Source organism: Pseudophryne corroboree, chromosome 10, assembly GCF_028390025.1.
Source record: "Pseudophryne corroboree isolate aPseCor3 chromosome 10, aPseCor3.hap2, whole genome shotgun sequence".
Lineage (NCBI taxonomy): Eukaryota > Metazoa > Chordata > Amphibia > Anura > Myobatrachidae > Pseudophryne > Pseudophryne corroboree.
In genome coordinates this window covers 266,906,007-266,927,027 of record NC_086453.1, presented here as the reverse complement: position 1 = coordinate 266,927,027, position 21,021 = coordinate 266,906,007, and the positions used below count along the sequence as shown (strand labels likewise).

General features: G+C 46.6%; 1 protein-coding gene across 1 annotated transcript in view; it reads left to right on the top strand.

Moving 5' to 3' along the window:
- Nucleotides 1–21,021, top strand: part of SIK2 (salt inducible kinase 2) — a 312,227-nt gene that overhangs the window by 195,200 nt on the left and 96,006 nt on the right. The window contains exons 5-6 of the mRNA XM_063943258.1: nucleotides 9,157–9,281; nucleotides 10,969–11,092. Coding sequence (XP_063799328.1) covers nucleotides 9,157–9,281; nucleotides 10,969–11,092 — 249 coding nt within the window. The remainder of the gene's footprint in view (nucleotides 1–9,156; nucleotides 9,282–10,968; nucleotides 11,093–21,021) is intronic.

Genomic DNA, 21,021 nt, shown 5'->3' with positions numbered 1-21,021 from the left:
GGAGTGTCTATGGGCCTCAAATTGGGGCCCATTAAGGTTCAAATTTCGGCCCTGTCGATTTTCTTCCAGAAAGAATTGGCTTCAGTTCCTAAAGTCCAGAAGTTTGTCAAGGGAGTATTGCATATACAACCCCCTTTTGTGCCTCCAGTGGCACTGTGGGATCTCAACGTAGTTCTGGGATTCCTCAAATCACATTGGTTTAAAACCAGTCAAATCTGTGGATTTGAAGCATCTCACATGAAAAGTGACCATGCTCTTGGCTCTGGCCTGGGCCAGGCGAGTGTCAAATTGGTGGGTTTTTTCTCAAAAAAGCCCATATCTATTTGTCCATTCGGACAGGGCAGAGCTGCGGACTCGTCCCCAGTTCTCTCCCTAAGGTGGTGTCAGTGTTTCACCTGAACCAGCTTATTGTGGTGCCTTGCGCCTACTAGGGACTTGGAGGACTCCAAGTTGCTGGATGTTGTCAGGGCCCTGAAAGTATAGGTTCCAGGACGGCTGGAGTCCGGAAAACTGACTTGCTGTTATCCTGTATGCACCCAACAAACTGGGTGCTCTTGCTTCTAAGCAGACTATTGCTAGTTGGATGTGTAATACAATTCAGCTTGCACATTCTGTGGCAGGCCTGCCACAGCCAAAATATGTAAATGCCCATTCCACAAGGAAGGTGGGCTCATCTTGGGCGGCTGCCCGAGGGGTCTCGGCTTTACAACTTTGCCGAGCGGCTATTTAGTCAGGGGCAAACACGTTTGTAAAATCCTACAAATTTGATACCCTGGCTAAGGAGGACCTGGAGTTCTCTCATTCGGTGCTGCAGAGTCATCCGCACTCTCCCGCCCGTTTGGGAGCTTTGGTATAATCCCCATGGTCCTTTCAGGAACCCCAGCATCCACTAGGACGATAGAGAAAATAAGAATTTACTTACCGATAATTCTATTTCTCGGAGTCCGTAGTGGATGCTGGGCGCCCATCCCAAGTGCGGATTATCTGCATTACTTGTACATAGTTACAAAAATCGGGTTATTATTGTTGTGAGCCATCTTTTCAGAGGCTCCGCTGTTATCATACTGTTAACTGGGTTCAGATCACAGGTTGTACAGTGTGATTGGTGTGGCTGGTATGAGTCTTACCCGGGATTCAAAATCCTTCCTTATTGTGTACGCTCGTCCGGGCACAGTATCCTAACTGAGGCTTGGAGGAGGGTCATAGGGGGAGGAGCCAGTGCACACCACCTGATCCTAAAGCTTTACTTTTTGTGCCCTGTCTCCTGCGGAGCCGCTATTCCCCATGGTCCTTTCAGGAACCCCAGCATCCACTACGGACTCCGAGAAATAGAATTATCGGTAAGTAAATTCTTATTTTTTTAAACACATCCTGTGGCATAGCAGTTAGGAGTCGATTGGCTGGTACTTTATCTCCAGCGACTTTATCTCCATCCAAGGCTTAGTAAATAGACCTCATAGTATCAGCCAATCAGCTGCTTACTTCCGTGATACAGGCTGTGCTAAATAAAAAATGGTATCCGAATGATAGACAGTGTCTAGTTAGACAGTCAATAGAAAGACGCTATACGTTAGACAGACGTTATGTTGATGGGTGTGGTATGGAAGGTCGACAGTGTCTAGGTTGACCACTATTGGTCGACAGGGTCTCTAGGTCGACAGGTCAAAAGGTCAACAGTTTTTTATGGGGGGGTTTGTGTCATTTTCTCCGTACAGTGACCGGGAACCCCAATTAGTGCACCATGTCCCCTCGTATGGCTCACTTTGCTCGCCATGCTTCGAGCAAGGTGCCGAGCGCAGTCGTAGTCCGCTTTATCGTTAAGTATGAAAAAGTTCAAAAAAAGAAAAAATTGTAAAAAAACTCATGTCTACCTTTTAACCTGTCGACCTAGAACATGTAGACCTAGAGACCCTGTCGACTTAGTTACTGTTGACCTAGAGACTGGATCCCTAGGTCGACAGGGTCAAAAGGTCGACATTAAAAAGGTTCAGATGGTGTACGTGTTCCCAAGAATTCTGCAAAGAATAACAAGGAAAAAAGTCCAAGCAATTCCCATTGCTCCGGATTGGCCAAGAAGGGCTTGGTACGCGGACCTTCTGGAGATGCTCCTGGAAGATCCGTGGCCTCTACCTCTTCGTGAGGATCTCCTGCAACAGGGGCCATTCATCTATCAAGACTTGACACGGCTTCGTTTGACGGCATGGAGGTTGAACGGCTGATTCTAGCCAGGAGAGGGATTCCTTACAAGGTCATCCCGACTATGATCCAAGCCAGGAAGGGGGTAACGTCTAAAGATTAACACCGTATATGGAAGAAATGCGTCTCTTGGTGTGGGAGCAGAAAATATTCTGCTGTGGAATTTCATCTGGGACGTTTCCTGCTTTTTCTGCAGTTGGGTGTGGATGTGGGCCTACGTCTGGGCTCCATAAACGTCCAGATTTCGGCCTTGTCTGTTTTCTTTTAGAAACAATTGGCATCTCTTCCTGAGGTCCAGACGTTCTTGAAAGGGGTTCTGCACATCCAGCCTCCCTTTGTGCCTCCCACAGCACCTTGGGATCTCAATTTGGTGCTGCAGTTCCTCCATTCGGACTGGTTTGAACCTTTACAGGAGGTAGACTTAAAATATCTTACGTGGAAGACCATCACACGGTTGGCCTTGGCTTCTGCAAGACGTGTGTCGGTACAGGGGGCTTTGTCTCACAAGAGTCACTATTTAATCTTCCATAACTCGTCAGCAATTTCTTCCTAAGGTGGTGTCAGCGTTTCACATCAACCAACCAATTGTGGTTCCGGTTGTGACCGACGCCTCTGTTACTTCAACGTCTTTGGATGTTGTGAGGGCTTTGAAAGTGTATGTGAAGAGAACGGCTCGTCACAGGAAATTGGACTCGCTGTTTGTTCTTTACGATCCCAATAAGATTTGGTGTCCTGCTTCAAAGAAGTCTATTGCACGCTAGATCAGGCTCACTATCCAACATGCTTATTCCACGGCAGGCTTGCCGGTTCCAAAATCTGTACAGGCCCACTCTACTAGGTTGGTGGGTTATTCTTGGGCGGCTGCCCGGGGGGTCTTGGCTTTTCAGCTCTGCCAAGCAGCTACTTGGTCAAGTTCGAACACGTTTGCAAAATTTTACAAGTTCGATACCTTGGCCTCTGAGGACCTTCAGTTTGGTCAATCATCTGGAGGACCCTCAGCACACTCCCACCCGGTTTGGGGGCTTTGGTACTTCCCCATGGTACTAAATGGATCCCCAGTATCCTCTAGGACGTATGAGAAAATAGGATTTGAATTACCTACCGGTAAATCCTTTTCTCATAGTCCGTAGAAGATACTGGGCGCCCGCCCAGTGCTTAGTTCATCCTGCACTGTTACTTGGTTAAGTATTGTTGCTTGATTCAGCCGTTGCTGTTCCTGTTCCAAGTTTGGTTAGCATGGCTTTCCTCCTGTTTGTGTGTGCTGGTTTGGGATCTTACCACTATCCTTTTATATCCTTCTCTCAAAGTATGTGCGTCTCCTCGGGCACAGTTTCCTAGACTGAGTCTGGTAGGAGGGGCATCGTGGGAGGAGCCAGCACACACTATCAAATTCTTAAAGTGCCCATGGCTCCTAGTGGACCCGTCTATACCCCATGGTACTAAATGGATCCCCAGTATCCTCTACGGACTAAGAGAAAAGGATTTACCGGTAGGTAATTAAAATCCTATTATTTCTGGGGTCTCCAAAATGCTCTGGGAGAGTCAGCAAATATTTGATAAACGCAGGGAAGTGATGTATTGTGTGATCTGGAAAAGTCTATTTTGCAACACTTTAGACAATATTAATCAATTTTACCATACAATACACAGCTACTGTACACCTGCATTCTATAATCTACAGAAATGTTAGCCTCCTTTATTTATAACTGCATTTCGATATGTAGAGATCCAGTAAGAAAAGGGTTGTATCCATATAATGCACATGGGATGCAAAAATGTAGTATATGTAAAAGGTTCTATAAGCAGCATATGTATGAATGGCGAGTTCTGAAGTCATAGTCGTCATGATTGCTTATACAGTAACTGCCGTGTTCTGATCGCGTTGTCAGTGCTTGTAGGAATGCTACAACATACAGCCTTGTACTGTTATATGGTCACACAACGCAGTAATGTCTAATATCCCTATGAAAACATTGTGCAGTACATGATGCCATATATTATTCCTTATTATAAATGTTATCTTAAATAGTCCTAAAGTATTGCACCGATGACCACTAGTATACAGTGCTTACAATATGTGCTGTAAGCACTGATCTGTCCGAGTAATGACGTCCTTGCCGCCGCTCAGGAACACTCTGTTCTCTCTCTGTATTTTATATTCCCAATCCCAGTAATTACAGATTTCGCTTATGTAACCTCAGTGAAAGGGGGTTGACTGGGACAGTATTCTGCCCCTAAAAATCACACGGCACGTTGCTGTAAGTCCCAGGATGTTGAGGAGTGTACTGTACTAAAGTTCATACAGAAACATTTCACTATGCTTTTCTGCCTGTGCAGAGAACCTCAGCTGTTAGGTTTACGTGCAAAGCTCTATCAAAATTGGATGGATCCTGACAACACAATTCACGCAGGGTGTCTCTGCTGTTTGCTTGCAGGCCACATGGCATTCACATGTCTCTGAGCAATCCAGCTATACGCTGCAGTCAGCAGGTACACAGCTGTTTCTCTGGCAGCCCAGACACCCCAAGTCCTAGGCTAACCCCTGGTCTGATGTAGCTTCCTTAGGCATACATTTCCTGTCAGAGTGACAGTGTTGTATTGCAGTGTATAATGAGTGGCACACAATGTTGGATTGCAGTGTATGAGTGGGGCACACAATGTTGGATTGCAGTGTATAATGAGGTGGACACATTGTTGGATTGCAGTGTATGAGTGGGACACATTGTTGGATTGCAGTGTGTGAGTGGGACACATTGTTGGATTGCAGTGTATGAGTGGGACACAGTGTTGGATTGCAGTGTATGAGTGGGACACAGTGTTGGATTGCAGTGTATGAGTGGGACACATTGGTGGATTGCAGTGTGTGAGTGGGACACAGTGTTGGATTGCAGTGTATGAGTGGGACACAGTGTTGGATTGCAGTGTATGAGTGGGGCACATTGCTGGATTGCAGTGTATGAGTGGGACACATTGTTGGATTGCAGTGTATGAGTGGGACACATTGTTGGATTGCAGTGTATGAGTGGGACACATTGTTGGATTGCAGTGTATAACGATGGTACACAATGTTGGATTGCAGTGTATAACGAGTGAGGCACAATGTTGGATTGCAGTGTATAATGATGGGATACATTGTTGGATTGCAGTGTATAACGAGTGAGGCACAATGTTGGATTGCAGTGTATAATGATGGGACACAATGCTGGATTGCAGTGTATAACGAGTGAGGCACAATGTTGGATTGCAGTGTATAATGATGGAATACAATGTTGGATTGCAGTGTATAACTAGTGGGGCACTGTTGGGTCACCTCCTTCAGTGCATTTTGTGTTATCCAGTTAGTGAGAATTTATTGAATAGATTGTGAATAATGGGGGATATATATCAAACCTTCTAAAGAGGACAGGTAAGAAGTTACCCATAGCAATCAATTAGATTTTAGCTATCATTTTATATAATTTAATAGATAGATAGGTAGAAGCTGATTTGGTTGCTATGGGCAACTTTTCCAGCTGTCCTCTTTAGAAGGATTGATACATCTCCTCCATATAAGCAGCATATGTGATGCTTCTCACATGCAGGAGTATGTATTGAGGGCCATACATCTAACCGGCAATTCCATGATGCCAGTCGGTGGTCCAATGATTTGCAATTTTACTGAGGATTGTCATTATCCTGCATGTCAAAAATCCCTGATTCACAATTCCCATAGTTTTTTAGGCGGAATCTGCAAATTAAGGATTTCCAACATGTTGGATTTTTTTCAATGACCTGACCAAGTCATCGGCAAAATGGAGAATTACCCCAATTAATTGCAGATGTATGAGACCCTGAACTCTGTTAAAGCTGTAAATTGGAAGGAGTAATGTCAAATAAAGACTGACCGCACATTTACAAGCTGTGCGAAGATACCTACATAGCTAGGCCCCCAAGGAGGACATTGGTTAAAAAAAAAAAAAAAAATCCTGAAAATCCATTTTGACAGAATGTTTCTTTAAAGACAATGGGGTTTATGTACTAAACCTTGGAGAGCGATAAAGTATACAGAGATAAAGTACCAACCAACCAGCTCCTGTCATTTTTCAAGCACAGGGGGAGATGTACTAAACCTTGGAGATTGATAAAATGGAGAGAGATTAAGAACCAGCCAATCATCTCCTAACTGCCATGTTACAGGCTGTGTTTGAAAAATGTCATTTAGGAGCTGATTAGCTGGTAGTTTATCTCTGTCCATTTATCTCTCTCCAAGGCTTAGTACATAGAACTGCCACAAACACACAGTGGTAACAGAGGCTACCGTATTGTGGGCCACATGAACATTTATCCAGTCAGTTGATTTGGAGCATGTAATCACTATGGGACATAGTGCCTCATGTATTCGAATTCAGTATGATATCCCGGTTGTCGGGATCCCGGCGGTCAGGAGACCGACGCCGGTATCCTGACAGCCAGAATACCGGTGGCAAGCGCAAAGCGTGTCCCCTTGCGGGCTCGCTGCGCTCACCATGCTGCGGGGCCGGTGGCGGCCTACACTAATTTATTCCCCCTCGGGTGGTGGCGTGAACCACCACCCCATTGGGGAATCTGGCCACCGGATCCTGACCGCCGGTAAACCTCCCACGTATTCATGTCACTAGCTCCTTGTGACTGTATAGACTGCATTCCCATATGTATATGTACATTTCCATATTTACATTTTGGTTTGTTCATTGTGTGATTATTGCATTGTGAGTGCTAATAAATGTTTTAATGGTTTATTTACAATCGACTTGGGTAGTTTTTTTGAAGTGGTTTAATGTACTCTATTTTGAAACGCTAATATATGATAATTACTTTAGGTACGCTTCCTTGGTACTAAATATTCATGTTTGTGCACTTTTACTGTGTATATTGGTTTGTTTCAAGAGTTTAGGTCTCCTCTTACTAGAAGCTGCAACTTATCACCTGTATTGACATAGTTTGTGAACTCATGCTTGATTATGCCAGTATAGTGTTTCCTCTTGTATAAAGAGAGCTGTCACAAACACACAATGGAAGCTGGCATTTTTCTAGACCAAACAAACAATTTGCTGATAAAGACAATAATGTAATCTCTGAGGAATGAGGGGCAAAGTGCCTCATGTCTTGATGATATCACTAGCTACTTGTGAATGTATAAGCTAGGCTGCATATACAGATGGGTCCACGGTTATCATGGCTAGTTTGCTGTGCCTAGGCACAACATAGTTTATTAACATAAACCCTCCATCTATTCTTCTCAGCTGCAATACAATACAGAGAAGCACACAGGAGCTTGTATATTCTACCTGTCTGAATTATTTCTGAAATTCACCCAAAGTGTGAGTGGATATTTTACTTACCTTTTTAATATGAATGGACCTTCACACATTATGGATTGAGGTTTTAGAAGTTCATAAAATTGTTCCATAAACCAGGCTATGAGCGATTATTCCTATGATTGTTATTTGGATTGATTGTATAGCTACACAGACCATCCCTCTGAAGAAGTCCTTGCAGGACGAAATGCGTCAGGATTGAGGAGAGAAAATACCCTTCATGATTCAGATTGACACAATTTGTATGATTTCTGTGTTGAAAGGGTTTATCTCTGTATCTGCTAGGTCTATTATATGAATTGCTGGTATACTTGAAAAGGGAACTGTTTTAATCCTTGCAAACAGGAGGAATGTGTTAGAGGTGCAGCAATATCACAGCGCAAGATAAGGGTAAAATAAATGTTGTTTTTTATATATATATATATATATATATATATATATATACAGTATATGTATAAATAAATATATATATATATATATATATAATATTGCGGATAAAATGTCCCATTTCTAAAAGCAGGTTCCGGCTATTGCGTCTGTAGGAAACATTCCTTTTGAGTTCTCCCAGAGTTGATGGAGCACAAAAATGTGGGTCTTACCCTAAGGGCAGATGTCCAGACATTACATCTGTTATAACGGAAGTATACCCTATGAGAATGCATCATAGGGAATTAAGTTAATTATAAGATCCTCAAAGTACGTAACTCAGGACAGGGGAGCTTATCTCAGACACTCTATTATTAAAGAGAATACATTGCAGACAGCGTCACATGAGAGACCATGTCTGTGTTATACTGTATGTTGATGATATGTAAGAGATATATGGTTTAATACTGTACATCATTACTCCCAACTAGCAAAACAACTCTTACCTGCTATCCGTGATCACTGTCTTTTGACTTTTCAATCTATGTGAGATACTTGCCCCCCTGCTAGTAATGGCCGTCATCTTATCCAGGAAGAGTATTTTGGATTCTGTACTGTGGACCTCTCGTATCAGGGACATTTGTTCTAGACTTGTTCTTATATTAGGGACGATGTTCTAGACTCTAATGCAGTGTAGGATCAAAGGGACTGAGGTTCAGCAGGAGAAAAATGGCTTTTACTAAAAACAAAACTGGGAGAGGATAAATGCATACCCTCCAACTGTACCTTTTTAATAGGTACAGTACCTTTTTTTTATGGTCTGTACCGATTTTTGGCTCTCCAAACTTCCATTGAAAGTATAGGAAAAGGGGCGTGACCACACCCCTTTACCCGCGGTCACGCCCCTTTTTCGGATTTGTACCGATTTTTCTGTGTAAAATGTTGGAGGGTATGTAAATGTGGTGGTATCTACTACATGTTTTAGTGAATGTTATATCCTGTGTTATAACATGGTGTACAGTGGTACTATAAACCATAGCAACTACTAACGTGTATGCAATGTATGGGAACACCAGGTTTCTTTCTCAGTCACAACTCCATTAGGAATCTTATTAAATAATCCCTGATGTCCAGATCCATCTCAGAATTCTAAAGATTCTTTCTTTTTCTTTGTTCCTGCAAATTCATGAAGTTACGTATATCTCTAGGATTCGTTTGTAATAACTGTATTTTTCTCTTGTTTCACATTTTTCCGTAGACTTTGGGTTTGGCAACTTTTACAAGACTGGAGAACCCCTAGCCACATGGTGTGGTAGCCCACCATATGCAGCTCCAGAAGTGTTTGAAGGACAGCAGTACGAGGGACCTCAGCTGGATATATGGGTATTTTATTTAATATATTATATGATTGTAGCCTATGCATTTTTATGTTGTAACCAAGTCAAAATGGAATGTTGTTTTCCCATATACATAGCTTAAAGGAAAACGGACTAGTCTTAATTATAGTGATAAGAGATAAGTGGTACTTACTTGTAAAGCAGTCAATCTATGTGTAGTCCTGCTGTATCGGGTTAATGAGCATGATGGTTTAGTATAACCTGTTCATGTCAGATACCAGACTGTGAGGGAGATTTATCAAACCTTCTAAGTGTTGGTGTTGCCCATAGTAACCAATCGGCTTTTAGCAATCATTTATCAAGCACATTGACAGTTTGACTGTAAAATGTCTGATTTGAATATTTTTTTAGCACCTACTTACTACTGCTGACCACTGTATAGCAGCTTAGCCACAGCAGCACAACATGCACGGGGCAGATGTACTAAGCCTTGGAGAGTGATAAAGTATTAACCAGTTAGCTCTTGTCATTTTTTAAATACAGACTGCAGTCAGGAGCTGATTGGCTGGTTCTTTATCTCTCTCCACTTTATCTCTCTTCAAGGCTTTGTACATCTTCCCCAGGATGAGAGAGGAGACTGCAGCTGTTCAGTGGCAGCCGCCTCCTTCACCAGCCAAGCACACACCACTGTGTGCTGTGCTGCGGCCCGTCCCTCACCTGTATCAGCCACTGGTGGAAGTATAGTATCTACCAGACACCTTTCCTGACCTGTAAAAGGCTGGCAGGGCATCTTACTGTGGCAGTGCCAACATCCAGAATAAATACTTACCTACTCTCACAGAATTTCTGAGAGTTCTCCCTGAGTCCCAGGAGAATACGGAATTTTCCCAATTACTTGTAACTGGTCACTAATCTAGTGAAGTGGGCGGGGGTGCTTGATAAAACAATTCACCACATTACGTTGCATGATGAAGAGAATCGTGTTGCCATGCCCTTTAAACTTGCCACTTGGTCCTACTCCCCAAGATCTGGGTTGCCAATATCGCCATATGTGTTCTCTTTGTTCTACATGAGAACAGTTTGGCACATTTCTGCCAGTAGAAATATAATTTATTGTCTTGTGGTATAACCATCATGACATGGTGAACCAAAGAGTGTTTCTACCTTAAGTTTTTTTTATTTCTTTTTATTTAATTTTCAATTAATCTTTGAAAGCCAGGTCTCTAAGGGTTAATGTGGCATTCTATCCGTACAGGTCACGTGACCTCCCTGCTTTGGTACATTCTGCTTGCAAACACATTTCTTAAACTCCAGCCTGTGTGTAGCAAGTGAGACACCACAGTGTAAATATAATTTCCTGTTGGCATTTGTACATCACTACCACATATGGGACATAGGTGACATCTTCACATGTCCCTGTTACCTATGACACGCCTAGATCTTACCACTGCCATCCTAGCACATAGCCCATCATCTTGCAATATTCTGACATTTGTTGCATAACTTTGTTACAATCTAATTTGTTACCATTTAGTGCCATACATTTCTGTGCCTTTACATCCATAAACAAAACATGTACGGCCTCATTCCCTCTGCTGGTTTCAGACCTCTAACATGGTGGCTGGTGCTACAGTGAGTTTGCTAAGTAACTAAGCCATGGAAACCAGTAAGAACAATGAGTGTGTGTGATGCTTGCGCAGTGATAATTAACTCCTGGTTTCTTCTCCTTGCAGAGTATGGGTGTAGTCCTCTATGTCCTAGTGTGCGGAGCTTTACCATTTGATGGCCCTACACTCCCCATCCTGAGGCAGAGAGTTCTGGAAGGGAGGTTTCGGATTCCGTATTTTATGTCTGAAGGTACAGTTTGCCTTTTCTATGTATCATGTGAGACCCATCAGCATGAGTCGTATAGCGACTACAGTGTGTGTAGTGTTATTTAGGACTCATGACCTGTCACATACAGCATATGAAACCATTTTGTGGGCTATAGCAGTATATGGGAGAAGTCAACCTGTCAGTTCCCTAGACTCTGGTGGTATCACTGCCGTACATACTTGGATGCTATTTATACGCAATGCTGCAAGTTCTGAACCGTATCGCCAAGCCAACACCCACATCATAGGGGACTTGGGCAGGATCTGGAACTGTGGGCAAGAATAGGCAAGTATGCCCTGCAGCACACAATAAGTTGGTTATTTAACAGCTGACTTCACTATTCCCGGATTTATCATTGTACTTATCATTATTATTATTATTATTATTTTCTCTAACGTCCTAGTGGATGCTGGGGACTCCGTAAGGACCATGGGGAATAGACGTGCTCCGCAGGAGACAGGGCACTTTAAGAAAGAATTTGGATACTGGTGTGCTCTGGCTCTACCCTCTATGTCCCTCCTCCAGACCTCCGTTAGTTTGAATCTGTGCCCGGACGAGCTGGGTGCTACTTAGTGAGCTCTCCTGAGCTTGCTATAAAAGAAAGTACTTTGTTAGGTTTTTTATTTCCAGAGAGATCTGCTGGCAACAGACTCTCTGCTACGTGGGACTAAGGGGAGAGAAGCAGCCCTACTCACTGAAGATAGGTCCTGCTTCTTAGGCTACTGGACACCATTAGCTACAGAGGGATCGTACACAGGATCTCACCCTTTGTCGTCTGATCCCGGAGCCGCACCGCCGTCCCCCTCGCAGAGCCGGAAGACAGAAGCCGGTGAAAGAAGCAAGAAGACTTCGAAATCGGCGGCAGAAGACTCCAGTCTTCATACTGAGGTAGCGCACAGCACTGCAGCTGTGCGCCATTGCTCCCACACTACACCCATATACTCCGGTCACTGTAGGGTGCAGGGCGCAGGGGGGGGCGCCCTGGGCAGCAATTAGAGACCTCTTGGCAAAAGTGGGCATATATACAGTTGGGCACTGTATATATGCATGGGCCCCCGCCATATTTTTACACAGAAACGCGGGACAGAAGCCCGCCGCTGAGGGTGCGGGGCTTCTTCCTCAGCACTCACCAGCGCCATTTTCTCTCCACAGCTCCGCTGAGAGGAAGCTGCCCAGGCTCTCCCCTGCAGAAACACGGTAGAAGAGGGTAAAAAGAGAGGGGGGGCACATAAATTAGGCGCAAAAACAGTATATACAGCAGCTACTGGGTTAACACTAAGTTACTGTGTGATTCCTGGGACATATAGCGCTGGGGTGTGTGCTGGCATACTCTCTCTCTGTCTCTCCAAAAGGCCTTGTGGGGGAACGGTCTTCAAAAAGAGCATCCCCTGTGTGTGTGGTGTGTCGGTACGCTTGTGTCGGCATGTTTGACGAGGAAGGCTATGTGGAAGTAGAGCGGGAACAAATGAATGTGGGGTCGCCGCCGACACCCGATTGGATGGATATGTGGAAGGTTTTAAATGATAATGTTACTTCCTTGCATAAAAGGTTGGATAAAGCTGAAGCCTTAGGACAGCCGGGGTCTCAGCCCATGCCTGATCCTATGTCGCAGAGGCCGTCAAGGTCTCAGAAGCGCCCACTATCCCAAATTGTTGACACAGATATCGACACGGATTCTGACTCCAGTGTCGATTGCGATGATGCAAAGTTACAGCCTAAATTGGCTAAAGCCATCCGTTATATGATTATAGCAATGAAGGATGTGTTGCACATCTCAGAGGAAACCCCAGTCCCTGACAAGAGGGTTTATATGTATGGGGAAAAAAGGCAAGAGGTGACCTTTCCCCCTTCACATGAGCTAAATGAGTTATGTGAAAAGGCTTGGGAATCTCCAGATAAAAAACTGCAGATTTCCAAACGGATGCTTATGGCGTACCCTTTCCACGCCAACGGACAGGTTACGCTGGGAATCCTCCCCTAGGGTAGACAAAGCTTTAACACGCTTATCCAAGAGGGTACCCCGGCCGTCACAGGATACGGCCACCCTAAAAGATGCTGCGGATAGAAAGCAGGAGGGTACCCTGAAGTCCATTTATACACATTCAGGTACCTTACTAAGGCCGGTGATTGCGTCGGCCTGGATGTGTAGTGCTGTAGCAGCATGGACAGATACCTTATCTGAGGAACTTGATACCTTGGACAAGGATACTATATTGCTGACCCTGGGGCATATAAAAGACGCTGTCCTGTATATGAGAGATGCTCAAAGAGACATTAGCCTACTAGGCTCTAGAATAAATGTAATGTCGATTTCTGCCAGAAGGGTCCTGTGGACTCGGCAATGGACAGGCGATGCCGACTCAAAAAGGCACATGGAGGTTTTACCGTACAAGGGTGAGGAGTTGTTTGGGGAGGGTCTCTCGGACCTGGTCTCCACAGCTACGGCTGGAAAGTCAAATTTTTTGCCATATGTTCCCTGACAACCTAAGAAAGCACCGTATTACCAGATGCAGTCCTTTCGATCACAAAAAGGCAAGAAAGTCCGAGGTGCGTCCTTTCTTGCCAGAGGCAGGGGTAGAGGAAAGAAACTGCACAATACAGCTAGTTCCCAGGAACAGAAGTCCTTCCCGGCTTCCACTAAATCCACCGCATGCTGCTGGGGCTCCACAGGCGGAGCTAGGCCCGGTGGGGGCGCGTCTCCAAAATTTCAGCCACAAGTGGGTTTACTCCCAGGTGGATCCCTGGGCTATAGAGATTGTGTCTCAGGGATACAAGCTGGAATTCGAAGAGATGCCCCCTCACCGTTACCTCAAATCGGCCCTGCCAGCTTCCCCCTTAGAGAGGGAAATAGTGTTAGCTGCAATTCACAAATTGTATCTTCAGCAGGTGGTGGTCAAGGTTCCCCTCCTTCAACAAGGAAGGGGTTACTATTCGACCATGTTTGTGGTACCGAAACCGGACGGTTCGGTCAGACCCATATTGAATTTAAAATCCCTGAACATATACCTGAAAAGGTTCAAGTTCAAGATGGAATCGCTCAGAGAGGTCATCGCAAGCCTGGAAGGGGGGGATTTTATGGTGTCTCTGGACATAAAGGATGCTTACCTTCATGTCCCCATTTATCCACCTCATCAGGAGTACCTCAGATTTGTGGTACAGGATTGTCATTACCAATTCCAGACGTTGCCGTTTGGTCTCTCCACGGCATCGAGAATATTTACCAAGGTAATGGCGGAAATGATGGTGCTCCTGCGACGGCAAGGAGTCACAATTATCCCATACTTGGACGATCTCCTCATAAAGGCGAGGTCCAGAGAGCAGTTGCTGATCAGCGTAGCACGCGCTCGGGAAGTGTTACAACAGCACGGCTGGATTCTAAATATTCCAAAGTCGCAGTTGATTCCTACGACTCGTCTGCCCTTCCTGGGCATGATTCTGGACACAGGCCAGAAGAGGGTTTATCTCCCGATGGAGAAGGCTCTGGAGCTCATGACACTGGTCAGAGACCTATTAAAACCAAAACAGGTGTCGGTGCATCACTGCACGCGAGTCCTGGGAAAGATGGTGGCATCATGCGAGGACCTTTCAATGGGATCTGTTGGACAAGTGGTCCGGATCACATCTACAAATGCATCGGCTGATCACCCTATCCCCCAGGGCCAGGGTGTCTCTCCTGTGGTGGCTGCAGAGTGCTCACCTTCTCGAGGGCCGCAGATTCGGCATTCAGGACTGGGTCCTGGTGACCACGTACGCAAGCCTCCGAGGGTGGGGAGCAGTCACACAGGGAAGAAATTTCCAAGGTCTGTGGTCAAGTCAGGAGACTTGCCTTCACATCAATATCCTGGAACTAAGGGCCATATACAACGCCCTACGTCAAGCGGAGACCCTGCTTCGCGACCGATCGGTGCTGATTCAGTCAGACAACATCACCGCAGTGGCTCATGTAAACCGCCAAGGCGGCACAAGGAGCAGGGTGGCGATGGCGGAAGCCACCAGAATTCTTCGCTGGGCGGAGAATCTGGTCAGAGCACTGTCAGCAGTGTTCATTCCGGGAGTGGACAACTGGGAAGCAGACTTCCTCAGCAGGCACGACCTCCACCCGGGAGAGTGGGGACTTCATCAAGAAGTATTCACGCAGATTGCAAATCTGTGGGAACTGCCACAAGTAGACATGATGGCATCCCGCCTCAACAAAAAGCTAATGAGGTATTGCGCCAGGTCAAGAGACCCTCAGGCGATAGCTGTAGACACACTAGTGACACCGTGGGTGTTCCAGTCGGTCTATGTATTTCCTCCTCTTCCTCTCATACCCAAGGTGCTGAGAATCATAAGTAGAAGAGGAGTGAGAACAATACTCATTGTTCCGGATTGGCCAAGAAGGACTTGGTATCCAGAGCTGCAAGAAAGGCTCACAGAGGACCCATGGCCTCTGCCTCTAAGACAGGACTTGTTGCAACAGGGGCCCTGTCTGTTCCAAGACTTACCGCGGCTGCGTTTGACGGCATGGCGGTTTAACGCCGGATCCTAGCAGAAAAAGGCATTCCGGATGAGGTTATTCCTACGCTGATAAAGGCTAGGAAGGACGTGACTGCTAAACGTTATCACCGTATATGGCGAAAATATGTTGCTTGGTGTGAGGCAGGGCCGTAACTACGTGTGTGCCAAGGGGGCTTGGCACACAGCGCAGTTGCCCTGAGGGCGCAACGGCCAGCGGCATGTAATGAGTCAAATTGACTCATTACATGCCGCCTCTGCTGTGTGCGCCGCCGCCGCGCTATGGAGGGGAAAGCAGAAGCGCCGAGCAGTGGAGAGAAGGAGGAGGAGGGAGGGGGAGCAGGGAGCCGCAGCAGCGCTATTTGATTGGTAGTAAGCGCCGCTGCAGCATCCCCCTCTCCTTCTGTATTGGCTGCCCGGCGCTGCTATGGATGCTGGGATGCGGTTCCTTCATCCCAGCATCCACAGCAGCGCCAGGCAGCCAATACAGAAGAAGAGGGGGATGCTGCAGCGGCGCTTACTACCAATCAAATAGCGCTGCTGCGGCTCCCTGCTCCCCCTCCCTCCTCTTCCTTCTCATCTCACTGCCTGCACCGAGGGAGCTGCCAGCACGAGGAGCCTGTCAGGTAAGTATCTCTCTCTCTCTCTCTCTCTTTTAGGGGGACACCGTCTGCCATAATGTGTAAAAAGGGGTCCTGGCTGCCGCATTGTGTAAAAATGGGTCCTGGCTGCCGCATTGTGTAAAAAGGGGGACTGGCTGCCGCAATGTGTAAAAAGGGGTCCTGGCTGCCGCATTGTGTAAAAAGGGGTCCTGGCTGCCGCATTGTGTAAAAAGGGGGACTGGCTGCCGCAATGTGTAAAAAGGGGGACTGGCTGCCGCATTGTGTAAAAAGGGGGACTGTCTGCCGCAATGTGTAAAAAGGGGGCGGGCTGCTGCAATGTGTAAAAAGGGGGACTGGCTGCCGCAATGTGTAAAAAGGGGGACTGTCTGCCGTAATGTGTAAAAAGGGGGACTGTCTGCCGTAATGTGTAAAAAGGGGGCCTGGCTGCCGCAATGTGTAAAAAGGGGGACTGGCTCCCGTAATGTGTAAAAAGGGGGCCTGGCTGCCGCAATGTGTAAAAAGGGGGCCTGGCTGCCGCAATGTGTATAAAGGGGGACACCGTCTGCCGTAATGTGTATAAACGGGGACGCTGTCTGCCGTAATGTGTAAAAATGGGTCCTGGCTGCCGCATTGTGTAAAAAGGGGGACTGGCTGCCGCAATGTGTAAAAAGGGGTCCTGGCTGCCGCATTGTGTAAAAAGGGGTCCTGGCTGCCGCATTGTGTAAAAAGGGGGACTGGCTGCCGCAATGTGTAAAAAGGGGGACTGGCTGCCGCATTGTGTAAAAAGGGGGACTGTCTGCCGCAATGTGTAAAAAGGGGGCGGGCTGCTGCAATGTGTAAAAAGGGGGACTGGCTGCCGCAATGTGTAAAAAGGGGTCCTGGCTGCCGCATTGTGTAAAAAGGGGGACTGGCTGCCGCAGTGTGTAAAAAGGGGGACTGGCTGCCGCATTGTGTAAAAAGGGGGACTGTCTGCCGCAATGTGTAAAAAGGGGGCGGGCTGCTGCAATGTGTAAAAAGGGGGACTGGCTGCCGCAATGTGTAAAAAGGGGGACTGTCTGCCGTAATGTGTAAAAAGGGGGACTGTCTGCCGTAATGTGTAAAAAGGGGGCCTGGCTGCCGCAATGTGTAAAAAGGGGGACTGGCTCCCGTAATGTGTAAAAAGGGGGCCTGGCTGCCGCAATGTGTAAAAAGGGGGCCTGGCTGCCGCAATGTGTATAAAGGGGGACACCGTCTGCCGTAATGTGTATAAACGGGGACGCTGTCTGCTGTAATGTGTAAAAAGGGGGACTGTCTGCTGTAATGTGTCAAAAGGGGGACGCTGTCTGCTGTAATGTATAAAAGGGGCTTTACCTGGTGTAGTGGCGCTACTGTGCAGCGTAATTTGAATAATGTAGACTACTGTGCACCGTAGTATGAATTGCTATTATTTTGTGGCCACGCCCCTTCCCTATGAAGCCACGCCCCTCTAAATTTTTCGCACGTCGGCGGCGCGCATTGCTCCTGTCTTACATGGTGGGGGGGGGCGCCACTGTCGTTTCTTGCACACAGCGCTAAAATGCCTAGTTACGGCACTGGTGTGAGGCCAGGAATGTCCCTATGGAGGAATTCCAGCTGGCCCGTTTCCTTCACTTCCTACAGTTGGGAGTGACTTTGGGCTTAAAATTGGGTTCCATTAAGGTCCAGATTTCGGCCCTATCCATTTTCTTTCTAAAAGAACTGGCTTCTCTACCTGAAGTTCAGTCGTTTGTAAAGGGAGTGCTGCATATTCAGCCCCCTTTTGTGCCTCCAGTGGCACCTTGGGATCTTAACGTGGTGTTGAGTTTCCTGAAGTCACACTGGTTTGAGCCACTTAAAACCGTGGAGTTAAAATTTCTCACGTGGAAGGTGGTCATGCTATTAGCCTTGGCTTCAGCTAGGCGTGTGTCAGAATTAGCGGCTTTGTCACATAAAAGCCCCTATCTGGTTTTCCATATGGACAGGGCAGAATTGCGGACCCGTTCGCAATTTCTGCCAAAAGTGGTGTCATCTTTTCATATGAACCAACCTATTGTGGTGCCTGTGGCTACTCGTGACTTGGAGGATTCCGAGTTACTAGGTGTGGTCAGGGCTTTGAAGGTTTATGTAGCCAGAACGGCTGGAGTCGGGAAAACTGAGTCGCTGTTTATCCTGTATGCACCCAACAAGCTTGGTGCTCCTGCTTCAAAGCAAACTATTGCTCGCTGGATCTGTAACACGATTCAGCAGGCTCATTCTGCAACAGGATTGCCGCTGCCAAAATCAGTAAAAGCCCATTCCACAAGGAAGGTGGGCTCTTCTTGGGCGGCTGCCCGAGGGGTCTCGGCATTACAGCTTTGCCGAGCAGCTACTTGGTCGGGTTCAAACACTTTTGCAAAGTTCTACAAGTTTGATACCCTGGCTGAGGAGGACCTTGTGTTTGTTCATTCGGTGCTGCAGAGTCATCCGCACTCTCCCGCACGTTTGGGAGCTTTGGTATAATCCCCATGGTCCTTACGGAGTCCCCAGCATCCACTAGGACGTTAGAGAAAATAAGATTTTACTTACCGGTAAATCTATTTCTCGTAGTCCGTAGTGGATGCTGGGCGCCCGTACCAAGTGCGGACTTCTTCTGCAATGCTTGTATATAGTTATTGCTTACATAAGGGTTATGTTATAGTTGCATCAGGGTTGATCTGATGCTCTGTTGTTGTTCATACTGTTAACTGGGTAAGTTTATCACAAGTTATACGGTGTGATTGGTGTGGCTGGTATGAGTCTTGCCCTGGATTCCAAAATCCTTTCCTTGTACTGTCAGCTCTTCTGGGCACAGTTTCTCTAACTGAGGTCTGGAGGAGGGACATAGAGGGAGGAGCCAGAGCACACCAGTATCCAAATTCTTTCTTAAAGTGCCCTGTCTCCTGCGGAGCCCGTCTATTCCCCATGGTACTTACGGAGTCCCCAACATCCACTACGGACTACGAGAAATAGATTTACCGGTAAGTAAAATCTTATTATCCTTTATTTATATGGCGCCACAAGGGTTCCGCAGCGCCCAATTACATAAACAAATAATCAAACCGGAAAACAGCAACTTACAGTTGATGACAGTATAGGACAAGTACAGGGTAAATAAACATAGTTACATCAGCAGATGACACTGGAATAAGTATCAGATGGCAGAAGACTGATGGATTTGGTGCAGTTGAAGATTATTAAAGTAAGAAAGGATAAGCACATGAGGGAAGAGGGCCCTGCTCGTGAGAGCTTACATTCTAAAGGGGAGGGGTAGACAGACGGGGGTGACACAGATGGGGTACATAGAGAGCGTAGAACAGAGGGTTAGGATGAGTTTTGGTTGGGTTTGGTGAAGAAGTGGGTCTTGAGAGCCCGTTTGAAGTTTTGTAGAGAGGTGGAGAGTCTGAGGGGGAGAGGTAGGGAATTCCAAAGAGGTGGTGCAGCACGTGAAAAATCTTGGAGGTAGGAGTGGGAGGAAGTAATCCGTAGGCAGGAGAGTCGGCGTGCATTAGCAGAGCGAAGAGGATGGGTGGGAGTGTAAAGGGAGATAAGGTCAGAGATGTAGATGTGAGAGGAGTGGGTGAGGGCTTTGTAAGCGAGTGTGAGAAGCTTGAAATGGATTCTGAAAGGGAAGGGGAGCCAGTGAAGGTCTAGTAAGAGAGGAGAGGTGGACGTAGTGCGTTTGGTGAGGAAGATGAGCCGGGCAGCAGCATTGAGGATAGATTGGAGTGGAGAGAGGTATTTGTCAGGAATGCCAGTCATGAGCAGATTACAGGTGTCCAGTCTGGAGATGACCAGTGAGTGGATAAGAGTCTTAGTAGCATCCTGGGTCAGAAAGGGTCTGATCCTGGAAATATTTTTTAGATGAAAATGGCAGGTTTGTGAGAGGTGCTGAATGTGTGGTTTAAAGGAGAGGGAGGAGTCAAGGATTACTCCAAGACAGCGCACTTGGGGGCTAGAGGAGATAGTAGTGCCATCAATAGATAATGAGATTGTAGGAGGTGAGGTTATGCGGGAGGGAGGGAAGATGATCAGCTCGGTCTTAGACATGTTAAGTTTAAGAAAGCGCTGGGACATCCAGGAAGAGGTAGCAGAGAGACAGTTGGAGATACGAGTGAGGAGAGCAGGGGAGAGGTCTGGGGAGGAAAGATAGATTTGGGTGTCATCAGCATAGAGATGATATTGGAAACCAAAAGAACTAATGAGCTTACCTAGTGAGGACGTATAGAGAGATAAGAGAAGAGGACCACGGACAGAACCTTGGGGTACCCCTACAGTTAGTGGAAGTGAGGGGGAGGTGGAGTCATGAGAGGAGACAGAGAAAGAACGGTCAGAAAGGTAGGAGGACAGCCAAGAGAGGGCAGTGTTACGCAGACCAGTGGAGTGAAGAATTTGCAGTAGGAGAGGATGGTCCACAGTGTCAAAAGCAGCAGAGAGATCAAGTAGAATAAGTATAGAGTAGTGTCCCTTAGATTTAGCAGCATGGAGGTCATTGCATACTTTTGTAAGAGCAGTTTCAGTGGAGTGGAGAGGACGGAAGCCAGACTGGAATGGGTCAAGCAGTGAGTGTGAGGAAAGAAAGGAAGTAAGGCGGTTGTAGACAATACGCTCAAGGAGTTTGGAGGCAAAAGGGAGGAGAGAGATGGGTCGGTAGTTGGAGAGAGTGTTTGGATCAAGGGTAGGTTTTTTAAGAATAGGAGAGATGGGTGCATGCTTGAGGGCAGAAGGGACAGTGCCTGATGAGAGGGATAGATTGAGAAGGTGGGAAAGATGGGAACAAGCAGAAGGAGAGAGGTAGCGGAG